General features: G+C 46.2%; 2 protein-coding genes across 2 annotated transcripts; one reads left to right on the forward strand and one right to left on the reverse strand.

Annotated features, from left to right (window-relative positions):
- Window positions 1-3,069: 3,069 nt before the first annotated feature.
- LOC131317342 (uncharacterized) lies at window positions 3,070-5,151 on the reverse strand. The gene has a single exon (XM_058346900.1). The coding sequence runs from the start codon at window positions 5,149-5,151 to the stop codon at window positions 3,070-3,072; it is 2,082 nt and encodes a 693-aa protein (XP_058202883.1).
- A 4,243-nt stretch (window positions 5,152-9,394) lies between these two features.
- On the forward strand, window positions 9,395-12,997 carry LOC131317343 (uncharacterized). Its single transcript, XM_058346901.1, has 4 exons — window positions 9,395-9,790; window positions 9,948-10,091; window positions 11,432-11,828; window positions 11,928-12,997. The coding sequence occupies exons 1-4, from the start codon at window positions 9,395-9,397 to the stop codon at window positions 12,995-12,997; spliced, it is 2,007 nt and encodes a 668-aa protein (XP_058202884.1).
- The last annotated feature ends 2,842 nt before the right edge of the window (window positions 12,998-15,839 follow it).

Consider the following 15,839-nt stretch of genomic DNA (forward strand, 5'->3'; position numbering starts at 1 on the left):
CTTTGATGCTTCGGTAACCATCCGAAGGACCAAATCCCCAACGTTAAACGGACGAGTGCATACATGTCGGTTGTAGCCCCTGGCTACCTCTTGCTGATACGTGGCATGCCGAAGGTTGGCATTACAACGTAGTTCCTCGGCAAAGTCTAACTCAGACCCCACAAGAGCATTATTATCCACAGGGTTAAAATTTTCTGTTCGGGCTGTTGGGATCATAGTAGACAAGGGGAGGACGGCTTCCATACCGTAGGCCATAGCAAATGGAGTACGGCCGGTAGACCGCCGAGAGGTGGTATGGTAGGCCCATAAAACGTGTGGAAGCTCTTCCACCCATTTACCGAGTTTCCAGTCCAGACGGCGCTTCAGCCCCCGAGTGATTGTCTTGTTAGATGCTTCGGCCTGTCTATTGCCTTGAGGATAAGCCACGGAGGAATTATGGATCGTGATGTGGTGCTTTGTATAAAAAGCTTTGATGGCGGATGCGACAAACTGGGAGCCATTGTCAGAAAGGATGGCGTAAGGTACGCCGAACCGCGAGATGATGTGCTTCCAAATAAAATGTTCCACGTTGCCTGCAGTGGTCTTGACCAAGGGGGAAGCTTCAACCCACTTAGTAAACAAATCTGTGGCTGTGAGCATATACTCAAATCCTCCAGGCGCCTTTGGCATATTGCCAACTATGTCAAAAGCCCAAACCGCGAATGGCCACGGACTAGTGATCATTTTAAGGGGGAAGGCAGGCTGGTGGATGAGAGATGCTTGCTGCTGGCACCGAACACATCGCTTCACGTATTCTTTCGACTGTTTAACGATCTTCGGCCACCAATAGCCCTGCGTCAGCGCACGCTGTGCAAGGGACCGTCCTCCTGAATGCGCCCCACAGCTTCCCGAGTGGAGTTCTTCCAGAACAGTCGTCATGTGGTCTTCATGGACAACACGCAAATCTGGTCCAGTGAAAGTCCGTCGGTAAAGGTTGTCGTTTGGATCCAGGAAAAAATTGGCCGCTCGGCAACGGAGTTTGTGTGCTTCACGTTTGTTCGGTGGTAACACCTGGTTCTTCAAATAATCAATCATTGGATCCAGTTGACCTAGACCGAGGGAGACCGCCATCACTCGTTCACACGACTGTTAGAAGCTCGGTGTTTCGACTTCGTCAAAAACAATAGTGCGACTGGCCGAGGTCCGATAAATCGAAGCAAGACCTGCCAGGGCATCGGCGTGCGCATTGTGCTCCCGAGCGATCCATTCCACTTCCACTCGGCCAAATCTTTGAAACAAGGCCAACACGTGGCTGACGTAAGCATTCATATGCTGGTCTTTGGCTTGATAATCGTCGTTTAAGTGACCCATAATAATCTGAGAGTCACAAAAGATATGAACCGAATCTGCATCTAGCCGAAGAGCAAGTTGGAGACCTGCAATCAGATCTTCATATTCCGCTTCGTTGTTCATCGCCGGGTATCCAATCGAAACCACGCTTCCATGCACAGTCCCACTCGGAGACACAAGGACGATGCCCGCTCTAGCTCCGTGAACATTGGAGGCTCCATCGACGGTCATTCGCCAGGCGTCGCCAGAGAAGAGCCTCCATTGTCGCTTCGGTTTCTTCCGCTCGAGGGTGTATCGAGCGCGGAGGGGCTCCGCGGGACGGCTACATGGTTCTTCCAACACTTCTTCTTCCTGAATCCGAGCGTCTTCGGCGGCGGTGGCCAAGGCATTGGCTTCGTCTTGCAATCCAGGAGTGAGTTCGGCAAAGAAGTCAGCCAGGGCCTGACCCTTGATGGCGGTTCGAGGTTCAAACTGGATGTCAAAATTGGCCAAGTCTTGAGAGAACTTCAGGATCCGGCTTGACGTGTTCGTCTTTCGAAGGACAGCTTTGAGAGGAAACTCAGTGAGGACCACAATCCTATGGGATTGAAAGTAAGGCAAGAGGCTCGTTTTGGCTGAAACGAGAGCCAATGCCAATTTCTCCATAGGCAGATACCTCGTCTGAGAGTCCGTGATCGTTTTGTTGGAATAGAAGATTGGTTGATGCTCCATCCCCACTTTCCGAACAAGCACCGCGCTCGTAGCGTGATCTGAAACAGCAAGGTAAAGATACAAATCTTCGTCGGGAAGGGACTTGACGAGCAAAGGAGCGTGGGATAAGTATTGCTTTAAGGATTGCAAAGCTTGCTCGCACTCTTCGATCCATACAAATCTGCGTCGGCTTGTAGTGATTGCTCGAAAAAACGGACGGAAAAGATCGCCCGAACATCGGATGAAACGGTTCAGGGCAGCCACCATTCCTGTAAGTCGTTGTACCTCTTTTATAGTAGTCGGAGCTCGGAGATTTTGCACGGCCTGGATCTATGTGGGATCAGCTTCGATTCCTCGGCGGCTCACTATGTAACCAAGGAACTTCCCTGAGCTTACACCGAACGCACACTTTTCAGCATTGCGGCGCAACTTCTGCCGTTTCAAAACAGCAAAGACCTCTCCCAAATCCCGAAGGTGGTCCCGAGCGAATGCGCTTTTGCAAACCAGATCATCGATATAAGCTTCTAGTATTCTGCCGAGCATCCTAGGGAACATCTTTGTGATGGAGCGTTGGAAGGTTGCACCAGCATTCTTCAGGCCGAACGGCACGACCTTGTAGCAGTAAGTTCCCCGAGGAGAAATAAAGGCCGTCTTCTCCTGATATTCCGGAGCCAAAGCGATCTGATGATAGCCCCGATATGCATCCATAAAGCTTAACCGCTCGCATCTTGCTGTTGCGTCCACCATCTGTTCAATCCGAGGGAGGGGAAACCGATCCATTGGACAAACGTCATTGAGGTTTGTGTAATCAACACAAACCCGTAGCTTCCCATTCTTCTTCGGCACAACCACTGGATTGGCAAGCCAGGTGGGATATAAAACTTCCCGAATGGCGCCAGCTTTTAACAGTTGGTCCACCTCTGTAATCACGGCTTCGACGTGTGCGGCCGAGGAGCGTCGGACTTTCTGCACCACTAGCCGTTTACTTGGATCGACATTCAATGCGTGCTCGGCGAAAGTGGGATCCATACCCGGCATTTCTTGCGGAGTTCAAGCGAATACTTCTATGTTTCGCATCAAGAAGTCAAACATCTCCTGGCGTTCGGCTACGCTCAAAGAACTCCCAATTAAAAAATATCTTCCTTCTCCGTCGGGGATTAAAAATCGTATTAACTCCTCGGATGACCGTTGTTCGGCCGGCAAACAAACATCTTCAATTACTGGTACGGGAGTGGCTGCCACGCATTGTACTTCCATACAGCTCTGTTTGTTTGTTACAGTGCTAATGTAGCATTTCTTTGACTGGATTTGATCCCCTCGGAGGCTTTCCTGGCGACCATTCCATCCAACAAATTTTACCACCTGGTGAAAGGTAGAAGCGACTGCTTTCATCTCGTGCAGCCAGGTTCGGCCGAGTATTACGTTGTATGGGCTGGGAGAAGCGACCACCACAAACTCGATCTCAAGAACCCGTGATCCAGCCCGCACGAGGAGAGAGATTAAGCCGAGTGGCCAAACCGGGGCTCCAGTAAAACTGACGAGGGGAGTTGACGCCGTCCGAAGTTGAGCGGGAGATAATCCGAGTCTCTGGAATGTCGAATAGAACATTACGTCCGTCGAGCTTCCTTGATCTATCAATACCCGTTGAACGGTTGACTTATCAATAGCAACAGTAACAACGAGGGCGTCCGTATGAGGGAGTTGCACGCCTTTCAAGTCGTCAGATGAAAAAGTAATAGGGTTGCCGAAGCTCGGATCTTCCCATTTTCGCTTTCCCGAAATGCCAATGTTGCAAACGGGTAAAGAGGTGACGGCTCTGTTGATTTCTGAACGAAGCTCGGCTGCCCTTTTTTCGGAAACCAGCCCTTGTATAACACTTATGAGGTTGCTGATAATCAGTGGAGGTGGTGGAAGTGGACTTCGCCGAACGTCAATCCACTGATTTAGATGCCCAGCTGTTGCAAGCTCTTCTAGATACCGTTTAAAAGGTGGGCATTGCGTAGTGTAGTGGCCGCGCTCTTTGTGATACGTACACATCCCTGGTCCGCTTCCGACGGTGCCTAAGAGTACTGTCGGCCAAACAAAGAATGGCAATTTACCAATGGTGTTGAGAAGTTTGTAGATAGGTTCCGTGAATGCCGTGTGTTCGGCCACGTACTCGTTTGGCCGCGGTTCTCTCTTCGCTTGTTGCCATGACTGTTGCTGAGGGTGCTGCGGTGGTCGACCCTTGTTGATCGGCTTGTTGGTCATCTGGCCTGAACTGCCCTGGCCTCCTTGCCCCTGACGAACGTTCGCTACTTGTTTCTTCGGCCCAATTGTTTTGGCAGGTTCTGGAGCCTTTGGTGTATGTCGCTCGACCATGGCTTCTTCGTGAACGCAATCCTTCTCGATTATGGTCATGAGCTCTCCCATTGTCTTAGGCGGATTACGTGAGAGGTCACGGAACATTGCCGAGGCTGGATCCAACCCATTCATAAAAGACTCAGCCGCGACTCCTTGATCACAGTCTGGGATAAGATTATAGACCTCCCAATAACGCTCGGTATAAAGCCGTAGGGTTTCTCCAGCCGTTCTCCGCATATTCACTAGCATAGATAATGTCTTTGGTTGAATGTTGCTGGTTACGAAGCGTTTACTAAACTCCAACTCCAGCTCGTTGAAGCAAGTGATAGACTTGGGTTTCAATTGATTGTACCATAACATGATTGGCTCGCTCAGCGTGAGTGGGAAGATTTTGCACATGAGGGCGTCGAAAAAGTTATGGAGGCTCATAATTTGTCTGAAGCGACAAACGAACGCGACTGCGTCCTCCTTCACCTCGTAACGTTTCAGCTTTGGCATGACGAACATGTCCGGTGGCCGCTCCTGTTGTATAGCATCCACGAAGGGGGAAGCCTTTGCCTTCCCGAGCTTCGAATTATCTTCTTGAACTGGGGTTTGCGGGACAATAGGGAGAGGAATTTCAGCAAGCGGTTCAGGAGTCTTTTTACGTTCTCGTCGATGGTGCCGGTGATGTCCGTCTTTCTCCTTCGGCCGCTGAGTGGCTAAAGCCGAGGGCGCTCGCGCTTCTCCTCTCGAGCCTGCTAAATGAGCATGCCGAGGCTGAAGACCTGGGTCGATGGGTTGATACATGGTTGGCAAGCCTGTAAATTGATCGTATAGGATAATCGTATTATCGTGCTCCGAACGGTTTCCTCGGCTATTTGTTCGGTGGCGGCTGCATGAGTTAGCCGAGTGTCGCCCTTCATGGCGTTCGGAATTGTGTCTTGATCGTACCGAGTACTCCCAGTTGCTGCTGGTGTGTGTGCGCCGAGGTGGATCGTTTAGATCCACGGGCCTCTTCCCATCTCTTAGACTCGGTTGCCGTTCAGAACGAAGTTTCGCTCGTGCTGACGCGCCTTCCTTATTGGTTCCGGCTGTGGATCCTGTAGCTGAAGATCGTGAACTCTCGGCACGAATAATGCTCGTCAGCCGAGGTCATGAAGCTCCTTGGTCTAGACGCTCGAAGACAGTTCGTCGCTCGAAAATGGCGAGTTCGGCCGTTTGTGATTGACGAGACGTTCTGCTTCGTTTGCGGGGTCCCTTCGGTCGGCTGGGCTCGGTGGGATGCCCGGGAGTAGGCGTTACGGTCATCCCTCCGTCCCGCTCCTCCAGCCGTTGTTGAAGCAGGGCGATAACCGCCGCCTGACGTTTCTGCTCTGCCAAGGCGATATCCAACTCGGTGGGTGGAAAGGAAAGTTGGCGGGCCGCGTGGGGAACCGTTCTAGCCGCTTGATGGGGCTCGAGGTTGATAGACCCATAACCCTCCAATCCAAGAGTGAAGTTCTCTGGACCTGGAGGTGAGAGGCGTTGAGCCATTTGTTCCGTTCAAATGAGAGGAGCAGACAGAATTTGAACTGGGACCGAATTAGGCCCTCTAACTGATGTTAAGAACACGAAGAACACGAAGAACACCACAAAGAACCTCTCGTCCCCAACAGAGTAGCCAATTGTGGGGGTGGATTTCTTCGTGATGTTTCTTGTGTCGTTTTCTCTATCTGCTGGATCGTGGGAGTCGGCGTTGAACTTGGGGTACCTGCAGAACCGGAGGGGGATGTTCCTCCGGGAAGAAGCTCCGACGAACTAGTCAGTAAGTGGAGAAAGAAGAAGAGAAAGTTTGGTAAGAAATAAGCTAGTAGAGGAGAGAATACAGTCCAGAAGAAGTTTTTCTGATCCTCTTTCTTAGTGGTAATACCCTTCTATTTATAGGTGAAGGGGTAGAGTGCTTAGCAAGTTGGCTTTACTTCCACGTGTTGTGTAATGCTCGGATGGCGTCCTGCAGCAGGGCCATTTAATGAGCGCCACTTCCCAGATCTATCAGAGTCACATGGGTCGATGTCAGAAAGGTCGCATCGCTCAGAGATGTCACATCGAGTATCAGAAAGGACAGCTCACTGATCAACAGATACTTCTGGAAGGTTCCATAAACGACGATACTTGGTGGAACTCCCTCCTGATGGGTGAAACTTCTCCGAGCATTTGACGTGTTATCCGAAGAACAACTTAGCCAAATGAGAGGACATCCTCGGGCAATAGGTAGGATCACCGAGCGAACTCGAATTTATGTGCGTTCGGAAAGGTGTACATCGTTCGGCGAAGCACCCGAGGATCCTTCTATCCTTCGGAAGATTAATGACACATCACGCCTAAGCTCATCTTTATGAACAGAGACAACTGGACGATGGGTCAAATAGCATGTGAATCTGTTCCCCCCATTGGACCTTGTGAACCCTATGAACCTTCGGAAATTTCGGCCCCCTACAATATGCGAGAAAATGACTTGACATTGATGTTATTTGATACTTAGAGAAAAATGAACAGTTTTTCCTCTTTATGTGCTGTTTCCATGGGTTGGTTTAGTATGCGTCTTTCGCTATGTGGGGGACGTAGAGAAATGTTTGATAATGAAATTGCTTGCTCAACGAGAATATGTGACACTATATGAGTGGCATGGTGGATAATTGAATGGTGATAAGAAAGCCATGAATCCACCATAAGGTGAGAAGCCAGAATGAAAGCCACAGATCCACCATGATGTGAGATGCCGGAATAAAAGCCATGGATCTACCATGAGGTGAGATGCCGGAATGAAAGCCACGGATCCACCTTAAGGTGAGATGCCGGAAATGGGGTGCACAGGGTCCCGAACACCCGGAAATTGAAATCAAAATACGTAACAAAATGGAAACAAAGAATCTTGTTATTGTTTAGTATCGTATTAAGGTGGGAATGTGTGTGTTTGGTGATGAAGCTGTTTGATTGACGAGATTAAATGCATATTTGATACTTGAGGTGCGATGTATGTATGGTGAAAAGTTTATATTGGTACTTTCATTCTTTTCTTTTCTTTTTTTACTTATAAAGGGAACTCAATAAAAACAAATAAAGAATTCTGGGAAGTTAATAAAATCGATACTAAAATGAGAGGTGTGCATGTGGGTAAAGGAGGGTGAACCTTGGCTTGTTGGTATTGAAATGACCGGATGATATAGAGGGATACGATGAGGGATACGATAACTATTATTAGTTCGAGAATTTAAAAGACTGATCGGATAGACGTGTGAGTTTCTTTGTTGTTATGGTGCAGTATAATTAGACGTATTATTGCCTGCTTTAAATTTATTCTCTATATGCCTAGCGTGCACATTTTCCTGTAGTAAAGAAAGTGTTGAATGTAATACTTTTGTCAAACGTCTTTGCTTTTATCAAAATATTTTCTTGGCAATTGTCATCCCATTTTTATAGTGTTAGCGGAGATTTTTCCTACTGGGCAAGTGTATGCTTAACCCTTCATTTTCAGGTACCAATCAAGATGTATAGCATGGAGTGCCGGGGTGCATTGCTAGACGTCTTGGAACCTTATATTGATAGACCTACTTTATCATCTTGTTTAGTCACGTTTTAAAGAAGAGAGGTGTAACTTATGTACAAGTCTTTTGAGTTCAACACTTACGAAAGATGGAGTTGTAATCTATTGAGATACATTTCCTCTTAATTGGATTTGGGCACGATGGATTGATTTGGCACGTCGTGTATGGGTATTTATGTATGGAGAATGATGATAATTTATGTAAGAGAAACCTATTAATATTATGTTTAAAAATCGAGGGCGTGACAGCCTGGATGGGTAGATAGGAACAAAAAAGGACAAGCCAGTAAGAGCCCCAAGTTCGATCTTCGTACTTGATAAGTGTGGTAGACCTAAGGAGGTCAGCATTACAAGTATCACAGACTTGGGGAGTATAAACTAGCCTTATCTGGACCTTTTTGGGAAATTTTACCTGAAGGACAGTCAGAGCATGCCAGCTTTGCTCTTCAGACGAAACTGTCATGTGGTTAAGGACCAGCTCTGGACCTTAGCTATACGAGCAAGGATAATATTCGTGGAATATACTCGTTCCGATAAAGGATATCCCAACGGGATAAAGAAAGACCCAAATCCTAAGGGATAAAGGATGCTACCAATGAGATAAGTACAAAACATCCCTGATATATGTAGTCAGAGGTAGATTGAGATTCCTAGCTAAAAGCGGGACTCCTCAAAACCTTAAAAAGGTAATTCGGAATCTACAAGATACAGTCCTACAATGACACAACCTCCTATCAGAATGCCTATAAATACGACAGTAGAGCTTCAACAAAAGGTATGCAACTAATAATCGAGGATCTCAATTCTCTCACCATATAGCAAGTACTCTATTGACTTAGCCATCGGAGGGTGGTTGGTAAGCCACCACACCAATGACTCGAGCTCTTGCTTTGTTTTGCAGGATCAGGTCGAAGCTAAAGACAAAGCTGATTCATCAACTGGCGCCGTCTGTGGGAAACGACTTTTTCCTTACGGTGAATAGCTTTGTATGGTAGAAACCCGATCAAGCAAAACAAAAATGGCTTCAGACCCACCATAAATGGGCATCGACGACGCCACGAAGGCCGCTGCTGCGGGCAAGGCTGCCAAGGTCGTCGAAATCGCCAAGGTTGCAAAAGCTGCCAAGGTTGCGGCTGCCGCTGCCGAAAAGCTGCTAAGGCAGCAGAGGCGGCCAAGGCCGCTGCAGCAAGCAAGATTGGAGGCGCTAAAATGACCCCAGAGGCGTTTGCCCTCATGCAAGAGCAAACAAAAACGTTAACCCAAATGTTACAGATTACGATACAGGAGAATGCAGATCTTTGAAAACAGATCTCGGAGCCAAGCATTCTAAATCTACGCCACAGTTGACATGAAGAAGAAGATGACAAAGAAGAAGGTGAATCCAGTGAGAAGGAAAGCTAAAATCGGAGGAAGCATAGCAAACCACCTCCAGAGAGGCCGCCCCGCGAATAAGAGGTACTGTTTAAAATGCAGGACCAGATTGAAGGGCTGATAAAACATATTAAAGCACAAACTCCTGCTATGGTAGAAGAGTTGGTGCAGAATACGAATTCACCCTTTACAGCCGAGGTCATGGGGCTACCTCTCCCAAGGAAATTCAAGATGCTGCAATTAGAGACATTCAATGGCTCCATGGACCCATTAGATCACTTGGAAACATACAAGTCCCTGATGCATCTACAAGCAGTACCAGATGAAGTAATGTGCCGGGCATTCCCAGTTACCCTCAAAGGAAGTGCCCGAGCAAGGTTCAATAAACTCCCGCTAGGAAGCCTACGTAGCTTTAAAGAGCTTAGCACAAGCTTTGTAAGCTACTTTATTGCTGGGCAACGCTACGGCAAACCAGCAACATATCTCCTAACGGTGAAACAAAGAAGATGAGAGTCATTAAGAGATTACATGATTAGCACCCAAGATTGTATAATCTTGGGGCTTTAATCCTCTAATTTGTAGCTTTTATTTGTCTAAGTAATCGTTTTTATGCGATATTGCACGTAAGGTACGTTTTTGTGTTTTTCAGGTAAAACGTGCTAATAAGGCGATTTTGTACGCCAAGGGACGTTCCGGTATGTCACCAAGAGTTCAAGTGCCCGGTGGCATATGGTCATTTTCACCGGAGCCTAACGGTGCCACAAGAAGCCTCGGAGATTGGCCGAAGGTCAAGGTTGCCGAGGAGTGAGCCAAAGTGTATCAAATGAGGCAAATGCATCAATGATGGTTCCGAGGACATCCGTGGGACCAAGGCCACATGGCATACCTCCGCCAAGTCTCGTTGATCATGTAATGAATCATTGGAAGGCCGTCGGGGCACGACAAGGCATGATGGCCCAAGCTGACCCTGTTCTGCTGTTTTCACATAGAGGTACCAATACCTCATTTTTTAGGTATTGGTACCATCATGCCGAATTAGAAGACAGTTGGATTGGTACCAATACCTCATTTTTTAGGTATTGGTACCAATGCCCTTCGGCCAGCAGCTTTTTGTGCTGAACATTTCAACCTTCTATTAATAGAAAGTTTCTACTTCTAGTATGTTTTTGGGATATTTTAGGGACCTTTTGGTCCATTGTATGGCTGATTTGTGTGGCCTTTAAATAGCTTTGTAAGCCATTATTGGCCATGATGTAATCTTTACACTTTAAGTCTTTTATTTTCTTAAGAGCTTCATAGTTATTTCTCCCAAGTTCTTGCATTCAATTCCTCAACAACTCAAGTAAGTAGTGGTTGGATGATTAATTCTCGTTTGTTAATGTTGTAGCCACTAGTAAGATCTCTATATAAATCAAGTTTGTTTTCAATTCTATCGGTTAATCATGTTTACCTTTCTTAGCATGCTTTCTAGTCTTTTTATTATGAGTGAGTAGATAATCGGTTCGGTCATGGGGTGAGGTTCACCCTATGGATTAGTCCATTAAATGGTTTCTCTTAACTTTAGCTTAATCTCAAGGTTTTGAATGAATTAAACCCATGATTTCTAGTTTTGATCATGGGGTTGGTGGCTTCTTTGATCAATGAAGTTTATCGCCTTGTGCTACGAGCTTGATAATCCTACGCGTGCGAACGATCTTTTTTCGTCTCTCACTTGCGTTAAATGAGTTCAATTTGAATTAGAGCTTTGAATTAAGTTATAAGTAGTCTTCAGCTTTTAATTCGTCTAGTGGATCCGGACGGTTTCGGTCCATTCTTGAGTTAGATGAAGAAACCGTTTGATGGCTAAGTCGTGGGTAAATCAATCCCTTTGACTCGACCATCTTAACCTAGTTTATTTCCAAGTTTAATTTCGTCAATCGAATCAAAACTCCAAAGTTGGCTGCTTGAACGCCGCAATCTATAAGCAACTTCTATTCCAAATTCGCTAAAGAAGATTTCTCTGTGGGAACGATCCGGTCTTACCGGTTATTATGCTTTCAACGACCTAGCCCTACGCTTGGGGTGTGAACCTTTCTAAGAGGTTAGGTTGCGACGAAGCATTACACCACAAGGTTCAACAAAGTGGTGGTCCAGATAGATGAAGCCGACGATAATGTGAGCATAACTGCATACATAGCTGGACTATATTCAGGACAGTTCCTATACCTCGTGTCTCAAGAACCACCCAAAACTCTGGCAGAGCTTATGCTCAGAGCTCAGAAACACATGAATGCAGAGGAAGATGTCTACGCAAGGCATTCACGTGATGTTTTTGATCCCCAAGCAGGGCCATCACAGGTTGGCGAGTTTCCTCGACCAGACAAAAGAAGAAGAGAAGCCGCCAGCAAAATGGGAGGCGAACCAAAGAACAAAAAGGTGGACTCGAGGTCCTCCCCAAAACAGGGAGACGGAGGACCGCCCCAAGGTAGATACAAGCAGTTCACCCCGCTCATAGCTATGGCAGAGCAAATTCTTAGCAACCAACAGGACGGTCCGGACCTCAAGTGGCCTGGGTAGCTGAGATCTGATCCTAGTAGGAGAGCTAATGATAAGTACTGCAAGTTCCACAAAGATCATGGTCATAACACAGATGACTGTATTGACCTCAAGCAGCAGATCAAGGACCTAATCCAACGAGGTAGACTTCAACATTTTGTAACGAAGAAGTACCAGAAACCTTTCAGAAAAAAAGATACAAACAAAGAAGGTAGAGATAGTACAACACCCAGGTCAGGCCTCGTAGGAGAAATCAAAGTCATTCATGGGGGATTTGTCGGAGGAGGAGAATTTAGCAATGCTAGGAAAGCGCACCTGAGAAAGTTAAGAACTGAGGAACAATTGGAAGTCAACACAGTTGGCCGTCCCAGCAAATTTCAAAAAAAGGTGGAAGTACCAATCATTTTTTTGGAAGAAGACGTCAAGGGAGTCCAAATCCCTCATGATGACCCCCTGGTTATAACCATTGTCGTGGCAAACTACCTCACGAGAAGGGTATTGATTGACAGCGGGAGCTCGGCCGACATCCTCTACCTCCATGCTTATGACCAACTGAAGATTGGGCGAGAAAGGCTAAGGCCAATGACGTCACCACTAGTTGGATTTGTAGGTACCCCTACTTACTCAACAAGTCAAATAGCCCTTCCGGTCACCATGGGGGAAGAAGGAAGGCAAATTACATGTATGATAGACTTCATAGTAGTCGACTTTCCTTCAGCATACAATGCAATACTGGGGAGAACAAGCCTGAATAAAATTGGGGCAATAATCTCCACGTATCATTTGATGATAAAGTTCCCAACATCAGAAGGGATTGGTTGCGTAAGAGGAGATAAGAAAGCAGCACGGGAATGTTACATCACCTCACTAAGAGGAGCCAACATCACCATGAAGATTGAAAGTCTCGACACACGTGATGAAGAGAAGCTCCAACATGGAGAACCAGTGGAAGAGCTCATAGAAGAGCCCCTAGAACCAGGGCAGCAGGAAAGAACGATAAGGATTGGAATGAGATTGAGCACAGCGGCACGAGCGGAGCTACTACAATTCCTAAAAAAGAATAAAGAAGTTTTTGCATGGTCCCACGAGGACATCCCAGGAATTGACCCAAGGGTCATATCCCATAAATTGAATGTGGATCTCGTCGTGCGCCCTGTCAAATAGAAGAAAAGGACATTTGCTCCAGAGCGAAACAAAGCTCCTGCCAAGGAGGTAGATAAACTTGTCCAAGCAGAATCCATCCGCGAAGTCCTCTACCCGGATTGGTTAGTCAATGTCGTTATGGTGAAGAAAGCCAATGGCAAATGGAGAATGTGCGTAGACTTCACCAATCTCAATAAAGCATGTCCAAAGGATAGCTTTCCATTACCAAGGATTGACTCTTTGGTAGACTCTACTCCTGGACATGAACTTCTCAGCTTCATGGATGCCTTCTCAGGGTATAAACAGATCCAAATGCATGAAGGAGACGAAGAAAAAACCTTATTCATTACTGACAGAGGATTATATTGGTACAAGGTAATGCCCTTTGGTCTTAAGAATGCTGGAGCAACATACCAAAGGTTGGTCAACATGATGTTCAAGCAACAGATTGGACGCAACGTAGAAGTGTATTTAGATGATATTCTGGTGAAAGTTCGAAAGCACGAAACCATATTGTAGATCTAGAAGAAACCTTTCAGGTACTTAGGAAATATCGAACGAAACTCAATTCGACTAAATGTGCTTTTGGAATATCTTCAGGAAAGTTTTTAGGCTTCATGGTGTCCCAAAAGGGTATCGAAGCAAATCCTGAAAAGATTCAGGCTATACTCAACATGCGCTCACCTTAGAGCATCAAAGAGGTCCAAAAGTTAAAGTTGCAGCATTGAGTAGATTTATCTCTCGTGCAACTGACAAATGCCAAACATTCTTCAAAGTTTTGAAAAAAGCTTTTGAATGGACTACCAAAGAGGAGGAAGCTTTCATCTAGCTGCAGAAAATACTTGACATCCCCACCACTGCTTAGCAGGACCCAGGATGGGGAGGGTCTATTTCTATACCTTGCTGTCTCCCCACATTTAGTTAGCACGGTTTTGATTAGGGAGGAGTAGAGAACACAATGCCTAGTATACTACACCAGCAGAGCTCTTAGAGGAGCTGAGCTAAGGTATCCCAGAGCTGAAAAGATAGCCTTTGCAATGGTGATGGCAGCTAGACGGCTACGGCCATACTTTCATGCTCACTCTATAAAGGTATTAACAGATTAACTGCTTCGAAGGATTCTCCATTGCCCAGAGACATCAGGCCGATTAATTCAGTGGTCAATAGAGCTAGGTGAGTTTGATATAGAGTACAAACCTCAGATTGCCATCAAAGCACAAGTGCTTGCAGATTTTCTTGCAGAATATACGTATCCTAAACTAGAAGAGCTCCCTAAAGAAGAACCTAAACCTTGGGTCCTTCACGTAGATGGATCAACAACCAGAGAAGCAAGAGGAGCTGGGTTGATTTTAACATCCCCAAAAGGACAACATCTAAGCTATGCACTTCGGTTTGAATTCAAAGCAACCAACAACGAGGCTTAATATGAAGCTCTTATGGTTGGGTTGGAATTGGCCAAGGCCGTTGGAGTTAAACATTTATAGGCAAAAAGTGACTCACAATTAGTTGTGGGTCAGGTTCTAGGGAGTGCACAGTCAAGGAGGAGGTAATGTAGAACTACTTGGATAAAGTAAAAACCCAAGTTGCGAAGCTTCAAAGCTTTGATATTATCAGGATTCCAAGAGAGGAGAATGTGGAAGCCGATTACTTAGCAAAGCTTGCCACGGCCAAAGAAGATGCCATTCCATGGAATACACCAATTCGATACTCGATACTTAGAGTTACCAAGTATATTTGCCCCTAACGTACTGGTACAAGCTATTGACTACAATAATTCATGGACAGGCCCCATAGTTGACTACATAACAAATGAGACTTTTCCAGACAATAAGGTCAAAGCAAGGCAGCTCAAGATTAGAGTAGCAAAATACCTGGGAGATGTGCTATACAGAAGGAGCTTTTCATTACCATACCTCAGATGTCTGACTACGGCAGAATCTACACAGGCTATGGAAGAGGTCCACCAGGGAGTATATGGAGATCACCAAGGTGGCTGCATGTTGGCTTACAAACTCCTTAGGTTGGGATACTATTGGCCAAGTATGCAAAAAGATTGCAACTCTATGGTCCAAAAATGTGAAAAATGCCAACGCTTTGCAAACATCATTTATGGGTCTCCCACAACCTTAACTCCAATGAGAGGACCTTGGCCATTTGCCCAATGGGGCATAGACCTAATTGGCCCACTTCCTGTGGCAGCAGGCCAGGTCCAGCGTGCCATTATAGCTATGGATTATTTCACGAAGTGGGTCGAAGCTAAGGCACTAGCTACGATCACCGCAGAAGTTACAATTGATTTCTTATGGAAGCTAATCATTAACCATTTTGGTTTGCCCTGGGTGATAGTCATAGACTAGGGAAGGCAATTTGACAACGCTCAGTTTAAAGTATACTGTATTTCCAAGGGAATACACGTACATTATGCCTCCAAGGCTCACCCGAAAGCTAATGGGCAAGTAGAGGTCACAAATCGGACTATCAAGAAGGGAATCAAGAAGAGGCTACCAGAAGCCAAAGAAGCTTGGCCAGAGGAACTGTATAATGTGCTATGGGCATATCATACAACACCCTGAACTGCAGCTAGAGAAACTCCATACTCTCTAGCTTTCGGGGCTGAAGCAGTAGTTCCTATCGAAGTTGAGCTCCTCAACTATAGAACCGCAAGTATCGATGACCAAGAAAACCAGGAAGACTTCAGAGTCGAGCTAGATCTCCTGGAAGAGAAAAAGGCAACAGCAATGGCCAAGGCAGCCATGTACAACCAAAGAATGGTTAAGTACCATGAAGCACAAGTTAAGCCAAGAGATTTTAGTGCTGGTGATCTAGTCCTCAGAATGGTTGATCCAACTAGAAAGAAAGTGGG

This window comes from Rhododendron vialii, chromosome 2a (assembly GCF_030253575.1).
Source record: "Rhododendron vialii isolate Sample 1 chromosome 2a, ASM3025357v1".
Lineage (NCBI taxonomy): Eukaryota > Viridiplantae > Streptophyta > Magnoliopsida > Ericales > Ericaceae > Rhododendron > Rhododendron vialii.